Source organism: Aptenodytes forsteri, unplaced genomic scaffold (genome assembly GCF_000699145.1).
Source record: "Aptenodytes forsteri isolate BGI_AS27 unplaced genomic scaffold, ASM69914v1 Scaffold384, whole genome shotgun sequence".
NCBI classification, from domain to species: domain Eukaryota; kingdom Metazoa; phylum Chordata; class Aves; order Sphenisciformes; family Spheniscidae; genus Aptenodytes; species Aptenodytes forsteri.
In genome coordinates, this window is record NW_008794952.1 from 1,594,389 (window position 1) to 1,613,830 (window position 19,442).

The 19,442-nt window shown below is 39.5% G+C and overlaps 1 protein-coding gene across 5 annotated transcripts in view; it reads right to left on the reverse strand.

Moving 5' to 3' along the window:
* Window positions 1–17,939, reverse strand: part of USP45 (ubiquitin specific peptidase 45) — a 54,385-nt gene extending 36,446 nt beyond the window's left edge. For 3 of the 5 annotated variants that reach the window (XM_009275418.2, XM_009275417.2, XM_009275412.2), the window contains exons 1-6: window positions 17,845–17,939; window positions 12,661–12,743; window positions 11,246–11,355; window positions 9,770–9,939; window positions 8,035–8,138; window positions 7,426–7,526 (exon numbers count right to left, since the gene is read on the reverse strand). In XM_009275418.2, coding sequence (XP_009273693.1) covers window positions 7,426–7,526; window positions 8,035–8,138; window positions 9,770–9,939; window positions 11,246–11,345 — 475 coding nt within the window. In that variant the 5' untranslated portion in view covers window positions 11,346–11,355; window positions 12,661–12,743; window positions 17,845–17,939. Of the gene's footprint in view, window positions 1–7,425; window positions 7,527–8,034; window positions 8,139–9,769; window positions 9,940–11,245; window positions 11,356–12,660; window positions 12,744–14,002; window positions 14,021–17,844 lie in introns of those variants that run through there. The other 2 variants (XM_009275413.2, XM_009275416.2) reach the window with 2 other exon arrangements.
* Window positions 17,940–19,442: the final 1,503 nt, after the last annotated feature.

Genomic DNA, 19,442 nt, shown 5'->3' on the forward strand with positions numbered 1-19,442 from the left:
GAATACGCAATTATAAAACACAATAAATGAGAACCAGACATCCGATTGCCACAAAGCTGGATGATTAGTATAGGCATAAGGAGAAGTAGTAGTAAATTAAGAAAAGGCCTGTATGTTGTTACTGAAGTCTAGGAACCTCCTTTCATTCAGAAGGTTTTAATTACTGCCTCTTGATTTTTTAATAGATTTTACAAACACTATCCACGTGACATTTTACGAGGATTTTTGTATCTGTGAAAAAGTCTTGACAGAAAAGTGTTGTTTTGCCATTACAAACATTATCTGCTGCCTCGCTTATTCCACGCAGATATTTTTAGGACATATACAGAGCCAGAGGAGGGACAGCAGTTTTTAATTTAACTCTGCTCAGTGTCCCCAGTTCAGCGATAAATGACAGACAGGCCTGAAGCTGAATGTTTAGATGACATGTGAAGAGTTGGTCAGTCTTAATAGAAGATGCTGGTAATGACTGTGATAGCTAATACTTCTACAGATTGGGGCTGGAGGGCCCTTCTGCAAGATTAACCCAAGGCTACAAGCATGTTATTAATCAAAAGGGTAATATGTAATTTTTTAAAGTGAATTTGCACTGAACTGTTTCATGGACTCTTGCCGACACAATCTTGCAATCCTGTAATGTTTTAACAGGCGTGCTTTTGGATACGAAAAGTGACTTTTATGCCAGTATAGACAAAACAAGGATCCCAGCAGAAGGATTCCATCAAAATGGCTGTCATCTGCTGCTGCCCACAAGGGCCTTCAGCTCCTGGCCAAACAGTGTTTTGAGAAAAGAAGTACTCCAAGCCATCCGGCTGCGTGCAGTAATACCTATTATAAAGGACCTCGTTAATGTTAACGAGAGCAAGGCAAGTGAAAAGCACAAAAGTAATTAAATTCATAGATTGATTTCTGTCTGTAGTTCACTATTACATCTTTTGTTGATGTTGACAGGGTGCCCCTCAACCCCTCTGCCCTTCTCAGGCACTGTGGACATCAGCCCCAGGCAGGCCTGTCTACATCTTTTTGATGTTGACAGGGTGCCCCTCAACCCCTCTGCCCTTCTCAGGCACTGTGGACATCAGCCCCAGGCAGGCCTGTCCCTCCACAGCGGGGACAGCATATCCGACTGTGACTGTTTCGGGGCTCACATGTTCGGACTACACCTCTCTGTCAGACTCCTTCTGCAGTTTTGTTGTAGGGGTGGCCTTTCTAATCCAGTCACACAGGGAAAACTCTCACCCACGTTGTGCCTTGACCACCACAACTTCCTTTTCCCTCGACAAAGCGTATCTGGCTGCAGAGACGCCCTACTGGAGCACTCTACCAAGACCCACTGCCCTGCTCTCCATCAGACTCATCACACCCTACTGACCACCTCTTCCCCAGCACCAGGTCAGTGCCTGCCTCTGGTCCCACCACGACGTCCACCTCCAGCGCTCACTCGTTCAGCTCTCAGACAGCTGCATTTGTGCTTAGGTGCAGCCTTTGCGTTCAGCAAAGCTTCCCGACGTCACCCTGCTCTCCCCCATGCTAGCAATCCCCCTTCCCACCAGACCCAGAGGAAGAGCACAGCAGTCAGACTGCTCCCCTCCTACAGCTCTTGCTTGCAATGCGCTCTCGTCTTACCACTCTTTTCTTCAGCTTTTTTTTACCTACTTCTGCTCACCTATAGTCTTGTCTCGTAAGCTCTCTGGAGGCAGGGAACATTGTTTTGTCCCACAGCTGCACAGCACCGGCCTCATGGGTATGTGACTGAGATTCCTAAGCCCAACGTTAATATAGACAATGATTCAGCCCATGAATCAGAGCAAGACACCAGACCAGGTGTACAAACACACACAGTGCCGACACATCCTCTTGCAAAAGATGTTCAGAAAACTTATCACAGGTTTCCTATCCATTTGTTTTGCCAGTATTTCAAACATTTGCAGTGCTCATGGACTTTTGTACCGCCCTTGCTGAAACTGAGCTGTGCCTGGGGGTGCAGATGGTATGCAAGCAAAAAGATAAATGACATCCAATTTTTCTTTCAGCCGGAGGAGTAAGCATTTTTGCTCATCTTTTCAATGCAACTTTTTTTTTTTAATTAAAAATGAGGGTTCCAGGAATATGCACTTTTATTCCAAGGTCAAGCCTTTTCTATTGAATACAACTCTGGTACTTCACTTGAAGGTCTTCACAGTAAAAGCAAGGTTAATAGATTGCCTTTCTTTTACCAAGTTGTCATCATGCTGTATTATGAAATGCCACTAAATTGTCTGGCACTCCTTTTTTATTTAAAAAAATTATTTTTTTTTCTCAATGCTGTATAACAATGAGAATCTAACCCTTAGAAAAACAGCACAGTTCTCTTCTGAAATGGTCACTAGCTTTACATTTTAAAAGCCCAATTTCTCTTGCAATGTTACAATCCTACCAAATTAAAGATTACAAACTGCAATTTTATTTCTCTGATTCTGCCAGAATGTTATAAACTAAAAAACACGTCTGCACAGTGTGAAAGAGCAAGCTATTCAAGCACCAGTTTTGATCCTCTACGCTCAGATGACTTGCGCTACACCTCACAAGTAAATAAGTACATGGACAGAAAAGGGAAGAATCCGTGGATAAAATTGCAGAACGTCTAAAACATTTTTTGCCAATGATTCAGTTTTCGTTTCTTTGCAACGTGTATAATTAACAGTAGCCCCTAACAAGTAAGTAAACTTGAAAGAAAATTTATGACCGACAACAGAAATGTCTTTTTGCTGAAGTGTATCTCAGTTTTGGAGAATCAACATATTCTGCTTTATTTTGCTAGTTAATTTTCTTTTTAAGTAGATAGAATGGACTTATATGAACTCAAGCTCCAAATTACATGTAGTGAAAATCAGTTATGAAAGAACACAATTATTTTTTTCAGTGCGATCCTTTGTCAACTGCTAATAGCCACAGACGAATGCAAATCTAAAACATTATTCATCATACTATTTGTTTTTCCATACAAGTTAACACCTATTACTTGTACTGTAAAATTATATATTTTTTTAATCTCTGTTTTACATCAGTTATATCCATTAAAATAGAAATCAAGTTTCTAACTTTCACCTATCGGCAAATCTGGGCATCTGAACTCACTAGCAAAATCTCATTCCTCTGCTTGACCTTCCCAACAATAAATTTAACTACAAAATTTGAGAACAAATATTCTTCTTTCCCATTCTATTGCCACACAAACCAATTTAATTAACTGCTCTATAAAAAAACTGAGTATGCCATCTTATGTCTCCACCGACATCTAATTTGGCTTTTGTAAAGGAAAATACGTGTAATATTCACTTTTACGACTGCAAAACAATTTCTTTTCTCCAGCAAATGAGCAGACACGCAGATCGCAATGTCTCAGCATGGTTTCTGTGTACTACATGTGCATTATGTCCATGTGAAGCTCACAAGTGTGCCACACGGACAATACTGCACCTGCCTTTCTGTGAAAATCATCATGGCCTGCTAACCTTTTCCACAAAACAAATTTCTGGGTGGTACACCCTAGAAAGCAATCTTGCTTTATTCTTCCATCTTGTGCCCAACATGACCTCTTAACCAAACAGACCGCTCAAAAAAAAAAAAGGCAAAAAGAAAAAAAAAGCAGGCATTGCTGGGTACAACAAACCATAGTATCAGATGCGAAAATCACACAGCTGCAAGCATTCTTTTGGGAACCCAGCACTGGGATTTATCTCAATCGCTTAATGTAATTACAAAAGTCAGTCATGTAGTAGTAATGTAATTTGCACATTTTTACAGCTGAAGTGAAGTTGAATCTTTATGAGAGGCCGAGTGAAAAGCAGGGATCCTGCTGCCACACTATTCCACCACATTAGTACCAAATGACAAGCATTTTGCTTTTGTTTATTTTCCAAGATGCATTAATTAGGAAATCTATATAACCCTCCCTTACATGTTTAAGCTGATTATTTTATCTCTAAATGACTCCTGCACTTTTGAGAACAAAATAAAAAAAACTAGCAGTCCTCATCTGTTACTTACATCCATGTTCATACTGCATTTCTGCAGAAATTTCTACACAATGCTATCTGAATTTTAATGACGCACCATGCCAACCATTGCATCGTTACAACAGAAAGAAATCCAGACGTAAGATGAATTGTTGTTACAGTGCCACGTTCTGCTATGAAAGTTAAGTGTCTTCACTTTGGCTGCTTTTTAGGAAGAAACAGAAAAGCAATGGAAAAAAAGCACAAGATTGATTTTTAAGTGGGAAATATGAATTATTAATTGTCAGTGCTACACTAGGTGTTTCTCACAAGTTATGTTTCATTTAATTAAAATTAGTTTATTTTTATTATGGGTGAACATACAAAACTAATCAAAAAAATAATGTAAGCCAACTCAAGAGTTTAAAGGATGACAGTTACACTGAAATATCACTGTAACATGAAATAAAATGCTACACTTAAAAAAAAAAGAAGATAACTTTTCAATAGTAGAGTTAATTTTCACTGTTACACTTTGTGTCCTTTGTTTTCTGGACAACAGCATGAATTACAGTTTGATTTCAGATTTTATTTTTTAAAAAATCCTTAAAGGCAGTCTAACTTAAAAAAAAAAAAAGTTACATAAGTTACATTTCTTTAGGGGAAGTACCAAGTGTGTCAGCCCAAGTATTTGACATAAAACAGAAAAGGCACTGCTGTTACATTTATCAAAGTGAAACAAGAATGCCAATCCTGCTTGGGAATTCCCTTTCACGCACACCACTTATTTATCAATACACGGCTGTTTCCCAGCCTCTTCCAGCGAGCGGCCTGGCCCAAAGCAACAGGCCATGCCAGGCAAACAGCTTTTTCTTCTTTTCCTTGCCACTTAAGAAAACCCAACAAATCATTTTTGGGCCAGCGTTCCCAGAGCTCTCAAGAACGGGATCCAAACTGCTCAGCACAGCCGTACTCTCTGCCACGTGGGAGAGAGTCCAAACATTACCGGAAGCGCACACACACACACTTGCTTTTTGTGTGAAAACAGGCTTGCACATGAGCCTTAGCCCCTTCCCAGCAAGGAGCAGGAGACACGACAGCCCTGCAGGAGCAACCTCCGTGCGCTGAGACCTCTTGCTGCCGAGGCAGCCACCCTGCAAGGCTCGCACATGACTTCCTTAGCTTTGAAGGACGCCAGCGTGTCTACTCGCTCACTCAAAACCGGGCACGTGCATAATTTGAAGGATGAAGCGTAACCGTGCAGACTGGTAACACACGGCCCATGACACTGGGAAATTGGTCCATCACCAATTTGAAACTGCCCTGCACCTCCCACCGCCTTGCAGGAGGACCCTCGTGCTGCCCACAACACACCGCTCGCCTGACATCACCGTTGGTACCCAACTCTACCTTTTACATCACTCGTGAACCTCCTTTTCCAAGGCACCAAAGCAAGCAGGGCCAACTCAATGCACTGCTACCACAAAATGCACGACCACAAACTGAAGCTGGATGATAGCTAGTTTTTCATTTCAATGCCTGGTTTCGGAAACTGAAGGGAAAACTGGTTTAACTAAAACAGGAGGAAAAAAAAAAAAGAAAGAAAAAAACCAGGGAAAAAAATGTTTATGCCCTAAACAAAAACAATACAATTTTGTTTCCAATTATAGAAGAGAGTTTCCAGTTGCATCAGGCAAATACTTAAATGAAATATACGCGTTTTTGAGAGTATCAAAATGAAATACAAATATATATACAGCAGAACTACATTCTGCCCTGCTCTGCTATAAACACCTGATTTTTAAGAAATCCTGGGCCTAATTTAAGCTTACTTTTCCTGAGTTAGTTTGGAATTTTGGTTGCTTAATTTAAGACATTTCACAGAAAACTTCTAAGCACCACACTATCAAAACTTTAGATATTTTCAAGATTCATAAATTAAGAATCTAAACCCCGAAGCACAGAGTCATATCACTCTGAAAGTCTTATCCAGCAGTACAAAACCAGAATGAAATTGTTTCCATTAAATTAAGTGAAACAAACACTACAGCATTTTCATCTGCAAGCAAGCTGCAACACCCATTTACAGGTAAACTTGAAACTGAAGCTGTGAGCAAAAGTGAAATCACATACTGTATTTTCATTGCTCCAAGTGAAAAGATGCAGAAAGTAGCAATTTATCAATTTATTACAATTCAATAATTTAACATACAATTTGTGACTAGATCAAAATATAAAATATGTATTTCTGAGTGGCCCTTCATTTTTTTCCCCCTCAAAAAATATGTAACATCTCTTAAAACCAGTAGGATTTATGCACATGCAGCTAGAGGAATACCTAGTCTAATTCAGTAAGGCAATTCTTTTCCATTTTTACTTCTAACCAGTTGATTATCTCTGCTATAAACTGAAACCAATTGTTTTAAAAGTTTACTTAAGCTGTTTTTTGTGAAGAAAATCTGGAATCCGATGCACACTCTAAGTCACAAGCCAGAAATGCTGCCAAGTATGTTACAGTAGGGATGAATAACATCAACATTATCAAGAGTAGACAGTTGAGGGCCACACATACAAAGTTCTATCTACTATTACATGTATTGAGAAGATATAGTAGGCTCCTAATATAAGAAAATAAATTAATACTATTTTCTATTAATAGAAATGACCGTTCTATCAATTAAAACCCAATAACATAAATTAACAGAAAGCATTACATCCAACAACAGAGCACTAGAAAATCCACTTAAACAAATCTAATTAACTGTGGAAAACAAATTTAAATCAGAAAAATTTAAGAAGTGACACATCCACGCTAGGAAAATTCAATTAATTTATGCTTCTATATAGTTTTTGTGCATTAATTTATATGGCATCTTATTTAAGGTAACATCTTCTCTACAACAATAAACTTTCATTAAAGACAAAATTTGGAAAAACTGTTGTCCGATGCCCAAAATGTTTTTAAAATGTAATCATACAGTAGAAAAAAAATGAAATTATGTTTCGACAGGCATCACTTGCCCAACCAATTGTGCAATTACAAACTGTATTATAAAATCAGAAAAATTTAAGAAGTGACACATCCACACTAGGAAAATTCAATTAATTTATGCTTCTATATAGTTTTTGTGCATTAATTTATATGGCATCTTATTTAAGGTAACATCTTCTCTACAATAAACTTTGTTCATTAAAGACAAAATTTGGAAAAACTGTCCTACGATGCCCAAAATGTTTTTAAAATGTAATCATACAGTAGAAAAAAAATGAAATTATGTTTCGACAGGCATCACTTGCCCAACCAATTGTGCAATTACAAACTGTATTATACTCGCGTCATACATAATTTTTCAATTGTATGTTTAACATGACTCAAAATCTGAAAAGCTCATTTTTAGAGACAGTACATTACAGATGTCTCCAGATAAAACTATTTGTGTAAACTTACTTGGTTCAGCCCTGGAACCATGTTTCTGAAGAAAGTCAACTATCTGAGCCAAAACCTTTTTGTTGCAATGTGTTGACAGCTCTTCATCACATTCATAACACCTAAACAAGAGAAGGAACGAACTGCAATTCAGGGTATCTGGATGCACCTCCCACCTCTAACAAACCTCTCTAACAACCTTATGCCAATTACTTAAGCTCTAGGTTACAATTTTTCATACTAAAAAGAGGAATAAAATTGAATTCTCTCATCCTATATATGCTCTTCTATAGATCAGCCCCAATTCACTGTGATACTTACAGATTTAAATAATCTCAGTTTATAGTCCTGCAAATAATCATATAGAAACAAGCAGGAAGGACAAACTCCTGTAACCAGCAACTCTCTATGGAACACAATGGACTCAAACTTCTATCTTAGTATTGATTTGTGACCCCTTTGAGGGTCCTAAGGACAAACTAATTTTCCCTCCAGAAAGCCCGCCTTTCCCCTATATAAAGTATTCATTTTATCTGTCAAAATAATTCTTTATCATGAGAAGACACTGCTTTAAGTTATGAGTAGTCCTTATACACAAGCATACACGAACACCTGCATACTCACTCTTACCATATGATCCATGTGCTGAGGTTGATAACAATGCAATGAGGTTCTGCGCGTGCTGTTTGGAAGTGTTTCAGAGAATGCTGGCCTTCCGAGGTCTTACTACATCCCTAAAAACAGAAACATCAACACAGTAAGGGGAAAAAAGGGAAGTAGGAAAAGACTATATTATTAGTAAATAAACTGCAAAAACTTTACTTCTCAAAATTAGACAGAAAACTATAGTACCCTAAATACTCATTTAGCATTCTCAAGGATTGAGAGGGTTTAATATTCTTTATAATCCAGTATTATAAAGATAGCAGTTAACTTTTTTTTTTAAATGAACACATTTTCTTTTTACTAATAAAGGAAAATCAATGACAACACAAAACCAAAATCTCATCTTTTCTACTTGGAAAAAACAGTTAAAAGTAGAGAAAATTACTAAGTTTCTTTTAACGTAATAGAAATAATTCCTACTTTTTGAACAAGTATTGAATAAGTAGCAATAGACAGCAAATTATGCCATTCACATAAGTAAGAATTCTCTAAAAAATGTGAATTAAATGACTATGTAGCATATTTAGTCCACAGAATATCAAGGGAAGGACAGCATAGGTAACCCTCACTGCTCAAGAATGCCAAATGAATTCCAGACAGCAAATACAAAAGGCATATAAATTGCTTTTGTACTAAAAAGCTACTCAGAACACACCATTTATATACAGCAGCTTTGAGAGAAAGCATTTGCAATTTTTCAAGTATCTACAGAGTGGGACTTAGAAGATCCAGGACTGGTCTCTGAATGAGGCATGAGTTTTGGAGGCTATTAACAGCATAAACATGAAAAAGTACACAGATTTAACTCCTTTTAAAAGCCCACCTTAACTACAAATTTTCAGAGACAAGCTATATGAGTCCTTCTGAGATCCAGTTAACTATCTTCTGAAGCCTGCTAATAGCATGTTCCTTTGCAAAATTAAATCTGTTCAGATAATACTGGTAGGAGCTGGCTTCTGTCCTTACTATAGCAAGACCTACCAAAAGTCTAAGAAAATTGTGAAATGCTTTGTTCAGGCAACTATTAGCTGAACTAAGCATGACACTGCCTGTAAACTGTATTTTTCTGTATCAGGCTTTACTTCACTCACAGGACAGAAACCTGTGCAAGGCCTTGGGGTCAGTACCTGCCATTTTAAACACTGAGGCCACGATTTGACATTATAACTGATCCAATCTAATGGCTGTCACAAAAAGCAGCATTCTCACTCCTGCACAGTCCTTTCCCCCTGGTTTCAATCACATCTAGCAATTGAGTGCCCACAGTATGAGTTGATTCAGCACTATACATATCCATTTTTTCATTCATTTGTATTTGCAGGATCTTCTGCCAGATGAGCCAGCTGAATGGATGCATTTTGCAACCACACAGTTCCTGGAGCCAATTCTCTGTAAGTGGCAAGAGCATGCAGATGAAGAACAGAGAAAAGGCAGGAGCGTCACTTACTACTTGTGATGCTGAACCGCACCGTAACACATAAGGCTAACCCAAAACACTGCTGAAAACCAGACAAGAAGAACATAAGGCCACATCCCACTCCGCTGAAGAAGATGAAGCATGGACTCTCAAAACTAAGCACTTATGTCACACTGCTTCACTGAAGGTAATGAGATGCCAAACAGACAACGATCTATACAGGTCATATCCTTTAGAAAATCAGGGCCTATCCACCTCCGTAAATTTCCAACGTATGCTTACCTGAGAGCCACATTTGAGACACAGCCATATGTCCGAAGGTGCCACGGGCTCACCATCACTCATCCGCCTCTCCTTCAGACATTCTGCACATATTGACCAAACGCTCTGAGCTACCGCTCTCTTCACATGATGCACATCCACTGCTTGGCTCACGTGCTGGCAGGTTAAGCCTGGAGAAAATGACACATACTCACTTTCATCCATTAAAAATAATAGCTGTGAAAGGGAGCATGTGTACACTAAAGGAGCAGTCTTCAACAAATTCAGCATTAGGAAAAAAAAAGTCAAAGAACTAAAATAGGAAAAATCAGCCAGCTGCTCCCTATATACTGAATTTTATGAAGGATCTATTTCGGTCTTTCTACAATGAAAATCCTTTTCAAGTCAATAAACACCACCTCTTAAAAACAGATAAACTATTTTGTACAAAAGTACAAGGACTACTTTTGTACAAAATTCATTTCCCTGGTTCTTTTTTGGGGGGAGGGGGAGGATGTCAACAGAAAATACTACATAAATCTATTTTTGCATATAACAACACAGGCACTTGACCTCCTTTCCCATCCATAAAGACAGATTTCCAAATACCCATGCATCCTTAATACAACTGCCCATTCTGAACATGAATATCGACGACCGTTCTTCTCTGTCATATTTTTTGTACAAATTCCACTATGATATCACAGAATAACCTAGGTTTGAAGAGAACTCTGAAGGAATCTTGTCCAAACCCTCATTCAAAGCAGGGTCAAACACAAATTTAGATCTGGTTGCTGATGGCTTCGTTCAGCTGAGTGTTGAATATCTTCAAGGACAGAGGTTTCACCACATCACTAGAAAATCAGCTTTCTGTTTGACAATCCTCATGGTGCAAATATTTCCTCATACCTAGCCAAATTTTCCTTGCCCTACCTTTTGTCTGTTGCCTTTAGTCCTTTCATTGTGGACTGGTTTGTAAGTAAGAGAGCCAGAAGAGTCTGGCTCTGCCTTCTCTATAACCGCCTATCCGGCAGTCAAAGAAAGAAACTATACTTTCACTCCTTTGGCTAAACAAATCCATTCCCTTCAGCTCCTCTTCACGCATCATGTTCTCCTTCTCCTTAACCATGTGGAGGGGGTGACCCACTGCTGGACTCACTCCGACAAGTCAACATCGTTCTTGTAACAGGGAGTCCAGAAGTGGACACAGTACTCCAGATGAAGTCTCGCAAGTGTTGAAAAGATGGGAAGAATCACGTACCTCGACCTGCACTCTAGTTAATACAGTCCAGCATACAGTAGGCACAAGCCACACCGCTTGCTTTCATTCAGTGTGTGCAGTAGGACCACCAGGACCTTTTCTGCAAAGCTGCTTTCAAGCCATTGATTCCCTGTAACTGCATACCGCTGCAATACCACTGATTTGTGGTTTTCATCAGTCAACACGGAAGTTATTAGCCCTCAACCTCAGGGCCAAATATCACCTTATGTATTTACCTGAAATATCATCTGAGGAGTCTTCATCCTGCAGCCTATTAGGCCTTTTGCTTCTCTTTGGTTTCTCAGGGTTGGCTCTTGATGGATCTTTCACCCGCATCTGTTACTTACTGGGAAAGAGAAACACGGGTTGCTTTACGGTCTAAACACTTCATCAAATGTAGTGAGTTTGAACTCTAAAAGCATGAGATCAAATCACACATTCAAACCTCACGAACAGTTTTAGGCTTTGACTAATGTCAGCTATTGTGTAACCAGGAGTATGAACATGTCAGGAATGAACTCTTAGGAATGCCGCAAGATCAGTTAGTTATATTACATGACATTATAAATTGCATCTGTAGCTACAGGGGACACACACTTCCAGGCAGCGATTTTAAATATTCGAGACACCGAGATTTTCTTCACTTTTGTTATTGTAAACTACTACAGAGCTCAAGCCATACCTTACCAGAAAAACTTCATTAAAATAAAAGCTTCTCTCCCTTAACATATCTCCCTTAGGAAAGGTTTCTGTCACCATTCACCCTTACACATTCCCTAAAAGCTTTTGAGCAATTTCAAGCACTTTAATAAAATAAAAAAGTATTCCAAATCTCATGAAAGTGTCCCCTCCTATGAGCGAGGACAGACTGGAGTGAGAGCTGATCCCTCTAATAAACATCAGAGAATCCATATGGATGAAGTCTCTCATAGGAAATTTGGGTCATTAATCAAGGAGTCCTACGAGGAACAGAATTAAAGGGTAAATATTTGCCACTAAACTTTTTAAAAAAATCCTCAGAGATTTCAGCACACCAGTCATTTAATCAAAATCCAAATGTGAATTCACTGAAGGAGTGTAGCTGTGCATCACACAAACAGCTTCTGAGGCTTAGTTTACAGGTTGCCTTTTAACTATGTGCTTCATAAAAACAAATCTATGTTTTCATATACAAAGCTTATGAATGTAAGATAGTCAAATAGTCATACATTGCAAACCTCTGAGCCATTCTGTTTAGAAAACAAATGACATCTTGTTGTGCACCACATACAAGTTAATAATGTCACCTGAGCCACCAGTACCAAATATTTTCAACTGTGCTACCTCATTTATGTATAGGAAACCTCTGAAATGCCCTACATTTGGGAACAGCAAAAGATACATTCTTGCTACAGACCAAGTAGATAAGTTTGCCAAAGTTTAAAAAGTTTGTCTACCTAAATTTTTAAATCTTCTCTGTATATCCATTCAAACCTTTGTACTACTGAAGCTCTGAGAGACACGGGAACTGACCTGTATATTGAACTCAGTATTCCCTCTCCTTTCTTAGCCATTAAGCCAATCAGCAGAACAGTCATCAATATTGATACCAGAGCACCACCACCACTGGTATCTGAACGGCCCTCGCTAAAGTGAAGCAGGCAATCCATACCTCAGAGCTCCTCTTCCAGGTTCCTATAGATCTGGACGGATGTCTCTGCATCTGCCACACGAACTGTTAGTGCTGGAGGTTTTCTGCATGAACGTATCAATTAGAGATTTACTTTGGACAAGTCAAATTTCTGTAGAGTATGAAAGAAACCTTTACTCTCTGCTTCCTTGCATCAACGGCTTCACATCTCCTCAACCTTTCAAAATGCACTTCGTTTTTTTCTGAATGCTACATTTACATAGCAATCAGTTTATACTATATTAAATACCATGATGCTTTTAAATTATAGATTTCAAAATTTCCTGTACTTAAGGGTATAAAGCTTCAAATGCTTAGACATGCAAGTGAACAATGCCACTGAATTAATCTTTGCTGATTTCCTAGGTTCGCAATTCATGTTCATACAGTAAGAAAGATGTGAATGTTCCAGCTCTTGACTCTTTATATACAACAAATTTTAGCTTGCCTAACGTACATCAACAGCCACACACCACAGCATCCCGAGAACAGGAAAAGGTGCTTCAGACCCAAACAACTTCAATTGTGTATTTCTGCCTTGGCATCTTATCATATATATCAAAGGTTCATGTGAAACTACCCATCACCACTTGTCGTACTGCCAAGATTCAAAAGATTCATCGAGACATTCATGAAACAGTAAGGCCAATACAGCTACTGTTAGAAAACCCATGATTTTACACTAAATTATGTAAAGACTCAATAGCAAAGACAGCAAAAATGTCCTCCCTAAAGGAACATAGTTGCGTTTAGGTTATTCAACATTGACATAAACGATCTAGGAGTTCATTTCAGCATAACAATTTTTATCTCTTTGGACAGATTATGTAAGACTGTCCAAACCACAGATTTCACCCAAACGAAAGTCATGTTCATATCAGTACATTTTGAGAGCTTGGATAACTTCATGAAAGAACAATTATGGGCCCAACCAGCTGAAATGCAAGCAAGTCTTTACCACCTGTGAAATCCTGTGGCCCATAGGCCAGGTGATACGATCCAGATCGGGGCACACAGAGCCCGTTTGACCCACTCTCTAGGGTCCTTCAGGACACGTGAGAAAGATAGAGTGTCAGTTGGTACCTGCAACGACTGAAAATGTGGCATTTCTAGCCCAACATAATCAACATGGCATTAGAAATGAATGCTGACTTAAGAAGCCAGCGTTCACACTGCAGGTTTGGGAACCCACCAAGCAACCCGGAGACTTTTCAGTCTTCTTTCAGTAACAGCAGGCAGAACAAAAGATAACAGGGACCATTGGATTAATGATTTTTCATGAACACACATAGAGACAGGCATCCATCAGACAACGTTTACTGACCTGTGAGCTCTTGGAAAAGCCACAGCATATCAAGGACCTAGCCAGCCGGGGTTTGTGCCTCATTTTGAAAAGCATCTAAGTGGGGTAAAAGGGTAAGAGCAACAAACTACTCAGCAAGCATCTATGATGCAAGCAGCACAGTATATACGCAGTACTCTCTGCCCTTTTCCAGTATATTTGGGGACAGAAAACATTACAAGTAAAAGATTTCCTTTAACAATTAAAAACATGATCAACATTTCAAAATCAAAATGTTTACGCCAGGAATTTGATTATTATATTTAATTGAGATAAACGAGGAAGAAACCTAAGGTGCTTCAGAAATTACTTCTCAGAAATATTGCAGTTTACAGGAAATAAAAGATTGAGATTTTATTGGAAGGAAAACGCTGAACAAACATAGACCCAAGAAAGCATAAAATACAGCTAAGAAAAAAGCAAGAGAGAAATTCTCTAGGTTTCTCTTGACCATAGGCACAAGGCATTCAGGACAGGCAGGCAGAGGAGAAATGAACAATTTGCACAAATGAACTTGATACAATGAAGATTAAAAACCTGGGCAATATTCCTATGATTTGCCTCTTTCCAACCCATTCTCCTGTTTTTTGAATATGTTCAATAGTAATTTGTGGCTACAGCCATCAACTGTGGAGTGTCCTAAAGCAGACAGACTCTCCCTCTCTCCCTATGCAGAAAGAAGTCTCCATGAATCCTTGCTTGGAAGCTTCTTTTTGTGATGGAAAACCAAATACGATAAGTTTTTCATTTTGTATAGACAAAATCAAGTCACAGTGCAAATGATATTTGACTAATGAATCTGACAAATAAAAAACCCCTGATTTTTGTGGTAGAAAAAACTGAGTTCAGAAGGTATGTTAGCTCCACCCTGATCTCTATTTGGCACACAGTAAATATCTTAAATATAAATTAGGCAGTTTCATGGGGAAAAAACTAAAAATAGAAGGAGCTAAATCTCTTCCTTTTAAGCAATCGTTTCATACAAAACTAAGAACTAGTCCTTGCCAAACGTGCTCAGATTCTTTGAGCTCAGCGTACAAGAGTTTGAAATGTAATCATCATCACTTGCTATTCTCAGTTTACTTTTTACTTCTTAAAAGACTAATGGCAGTCTGCCTACAAAAAGCTGATTAAGATCAAAAGCTCACTACAACTGCTCGTTTCCACCTGTCTAGAAAGAACAAACCACTTCAAAAGCAGCAGAATGATCTGCCTACCTAATTTTAAAAGCTTCAAATTTGACAAAGTGCCAAAGATCAATGTGCTAGATTTGTTAAGTTAAATCTAAGGTATGCCCAGACTATTTTCAATGTAAGGTATGCCTGAAATAGTCTATATTTAACAGCATTAATACTTCTATATTTAGAAATGCACCCTCTTCATAAACTATATATTTAGAAACTAAAAAGAGCTGGATGTAGTTCCTAAAGTAAATAATTGTTATTTTTTCTAAGTTTTATATTTTACTGGAACTCAGTAGAGTTAGGACCAATAAAAGATAAAAGGCTAGTGTGAACTAGAATTGACTTTTCTTTTGGGGAAAAAAAAACCCAACAAAAAAACCCCAAAAACCAAAACCAAACAGGTCATTCCTCTTCACAGCATCTTTATGCAAGAGAGGTGGAGAAGCAAACTATGTCTTCACTGTCTAGACTCCACAAAACCTATTCCCGTCTTATCATCTTGCACTCCTTACTTAGAGGTTGAGTCCCTCCTCCTACAATGTCTACAGCTCACTTGCTAAATTTTGAAATGTGCCACCTTAGTGAGTTTTCCTATGCCGTACCTTTACTATGATGCTTATAAGAAACCTGAACCAGGTCATCAGTATGTTAAGAGGAATAACCTGCCATGCTGACTACTACCACATCACTGCTTCCATTCCATCTTCCGAGATCCACTTTCCCCTCCTCTTATAATTAGGGTGCAAGCTCTTTCAGGCAAGTGCCACGTTTTTGTTCTTACCTGCATAATACCTATCACAACATTTTTCCTGATTCATGAATAACAGGAGGATTACACTTGCATTACTAGAATGCAAACAACAAGATATAAACTGTGTAATAACCATTAGCTTATCTAAGCATACTTACTCTATGAAATATAGCCAAATGAGTCTACAGATAGTCTCCAGGTACTATTTTGGATACAGGTAAAAATCTCCCAGTAGGACTGGCCATAAACCGTGAAACCAGTATTGTCAGTTATTCCATCAGTGAACATCTCAATTCAAAGTAGCTGGGGCAAATACATTTACCTCAATTCCTCAATTCATCTGAGGTATCCTAAATACCAACCATCTCACCACTCGTAGTTAAAGTCTCCAATTAAAATGATATGATTTTATGTTGCTAATGGGAAAAAAACCTGCATCACACCGAAAAGGCATAGTGCAGTGAATACAGCATTTCAAAAATTAGCACTTTAAGGTAACTTAACAGAACTGTCCAGCTGTCAACAGCAGCCTACCACCAAAGCAAGGGGCTGAGGAACAGCACAGATGTGCAGATTAAGTCCAAAGGCCAAGATGCTCCGTAGCCCATCTGTGAAGGGTCTTTATGAGCTTCCACGTAACTGTCAGCGTACAGAAAGAGCTTTGTACGGGTCAGTAATGCCAGACCCTCTGCAGAATTGCTACATGTTTTGATGTAAGCTGCAAGTTGATATATTTTGGACGTCTGTTCTGAGCGTTACCTGTGGCATTTTGGCTTGCTCGCCGCTAGATCAAATGTCACCCAATCAGAGCAAGAACTGCATCCATCACAGTTAGCAACCGGGCAGTGTCACCCATCAGCGGGCCAGGAGGCTCAGCGCTCTGACAGCCACCGAAACCTTTGCGGCAAACAAGGCCCCGCTGCCTGCTAGAGCAGTAAAAGGACCAGAACTGCTGACTGGTAGTGGCAGCAACACTTCTTCCCCTGGAAAATGTCATCTGAAATTCTGAAAGTGTCATCTCCAAGACTTCCTAGCCCAAAGGCACATCACACATCCTACACCGTCACTGGAGCTCAAACGCCAATCCTGACATTATATTACAGTCCTAAAAGGGTGAGACGCTGATGTACTTTTTGCACAAGCAGTGAGACGGAGCCTTCGGACCACTAGATACCACTTGCCAAGTGACAGTAAAAATCCCACAGCATTTCTCACTTTTATTAATCCTTTTTATCCAGCTGTCCATGCTAAACATGGTCTGTCAACATTCGTGTTTGCATCCTGCACGATCCCCCTCAGATTGCCTACTGAAACCCACTTGCCACAGAAAAATTACTTCTAAGGATGAACAGAAACCAGATGTGTCCAGAAACTAGAATGAAAAGACCCTGTAACTGGGTTTATGACTAAAGTAAATTAAAGGATTGAGTGGGTAAAAGGAGTAGTATTTTGATGACGTATTTTTGCTACTATCTTATATCAAAGGTCTTATGGAAAATTTCAGGGATACCTGTCAATATCCAACCTCATAAAGCAAACTGCAACTTTTGCTTATGCTCTCTATCCCACCTTCAATGTATTTAAAAAAAATATGAACACACCAAGAGGGAAAAACATCTGGGTAGATGCCTTCATGGTCTAACATGGATTTTCCTACAAATTCATGCTTTAAAAAGCAAAACACGTAAGTACCATAAAAAGAGCCATGGCTTATAACTAATGATGGCCCGCAAGTGAAAACTTTGCACGTGAAAAGGCAGTCAGCTGACAGAGCTTACAGACTACGCACTTGCGTGATATGGACACCAATGTAACAGTGCCATCACCACAGAAAATCTGAGGGCGTAACAACTGAAACAGCTGGAGAGTAACCAGTGAACTCACAGTACCTTGGCAGGATAACCATGTGGACAAAAACTGGGAAAAAAGTGGTCCAAGATGTCAATATGAGCAAAGGATGAACTTCAGAGAAATGCTGATTCTGTGAAGTCTAAAAAAAAAAAAAAAAAAAAAAAAAAGGAACTGTGGTTGCAGCCCAGTGTGTGACAGCAGGCTGAAGCCCACACAAGATAATACGTTAAGCTGAGACTCATGCTGTACCCCTGCCTAAAGGGCTGAGTCGGAGCAGATGAAGGAAGACAACGGCTGCGCATAACTTCCCAACTGCTCTGGAAGGGTGTTGTGGGAGTTAGCTAATTAATGGGCGTAAAACAGATAAAACCATAAAGGACTACGGAAGACTAGTCTGAGCTCTTTGAAAGTCCAAGTCTTGCCACCGAGAGCAAAAAACTTCATTCCATTTTCTTCCTCCACACAAACTGCCCCAGTTTGTTTTGATGACACATCTAAAGTGGAACAACTTGTCCTTGATCTACGATTGATGCTCACAGCAGAACCTGTGAGACGCTAGCTGCATTTCTGTGAATTTCACAGAAACAAAACTACAGAGCACCAGTTCTTCAATATCTCATTAAGAAATCTGACAAAATATTTACAACCGTAGTAAACTGCAGAGCAATTTCACAAAGGCATATTCTGCTATCAATCTGGCACATGCTCATGCCACTACTATGCTTCCATTTAAACAGCTAGAAAATGTGAGCGGAAAGAATCCTTTAAACACAACCCTGCTTTATATGCTTCTATAAGAGGATTATTTAATGGAATTGGAAAATACTTGTAGCTAAAGATGACACGCAGCAAGAATGCAGTGCTACACCTGGAGTTACTGCCATCTGCTTCTACGTTCTTGTCATCTGACTTTATTCTCCAGCATCTGTGTTTAATATGTCGTCACGCGTATCCTGTTTAACCGTGCGAGTAGCAACATATCTATAGCAAGAGCAGGATGAAGTCCTAAAGTAAAGGACATCAACAGCAAAAGACCGAATGAAGTTCTAAAAATTCCAGGAATCAGAGAATCAAAACATCAACTCGAATACAACGTGCAGAGTTGCAGTTATGGGTCTAAAATACCACACCTCCGAATAATCGAGAGGACCGTCACCAGGCTGTCATCTAATCACCAGGCACATACCGGTCTGCAGTCGCTGAAAACTAAACTTCAGGTAGCGGAGCGCCAGCGCTGTGGCCACACGCGCCGCCTGCTAAAACACCTGGTGTGGGGAGCCCGCAGCCTGCATTCGCGCGGCCACGCAGCAGTGGCAGCAGGCCGGCGGTGGCATCACCAGGCCAGCGTATGCCACGCTGTCAGAGCGGGGCAGAAATAATCACGCCAGCCTCGTGACACAGAACCGCAAGACCATTTTATAACTGCATTCGCTTGCTAACTTGCCTAATGCAAAGTGAACGGAGCTTATGTTTAAACCCGACCAAAGGCGATGCTACCAACTCTCTCTAACTTAATAGACCGAGAAACTTCCTGCGGGTCACGGAGGCGGCCTGGTGCTGCTGTTTCCATGCCACGGTAGGGTTAACCTATTTTATACCGACAGCGGACGGTCGGCACCAGCAGCTCGTGGCCGGA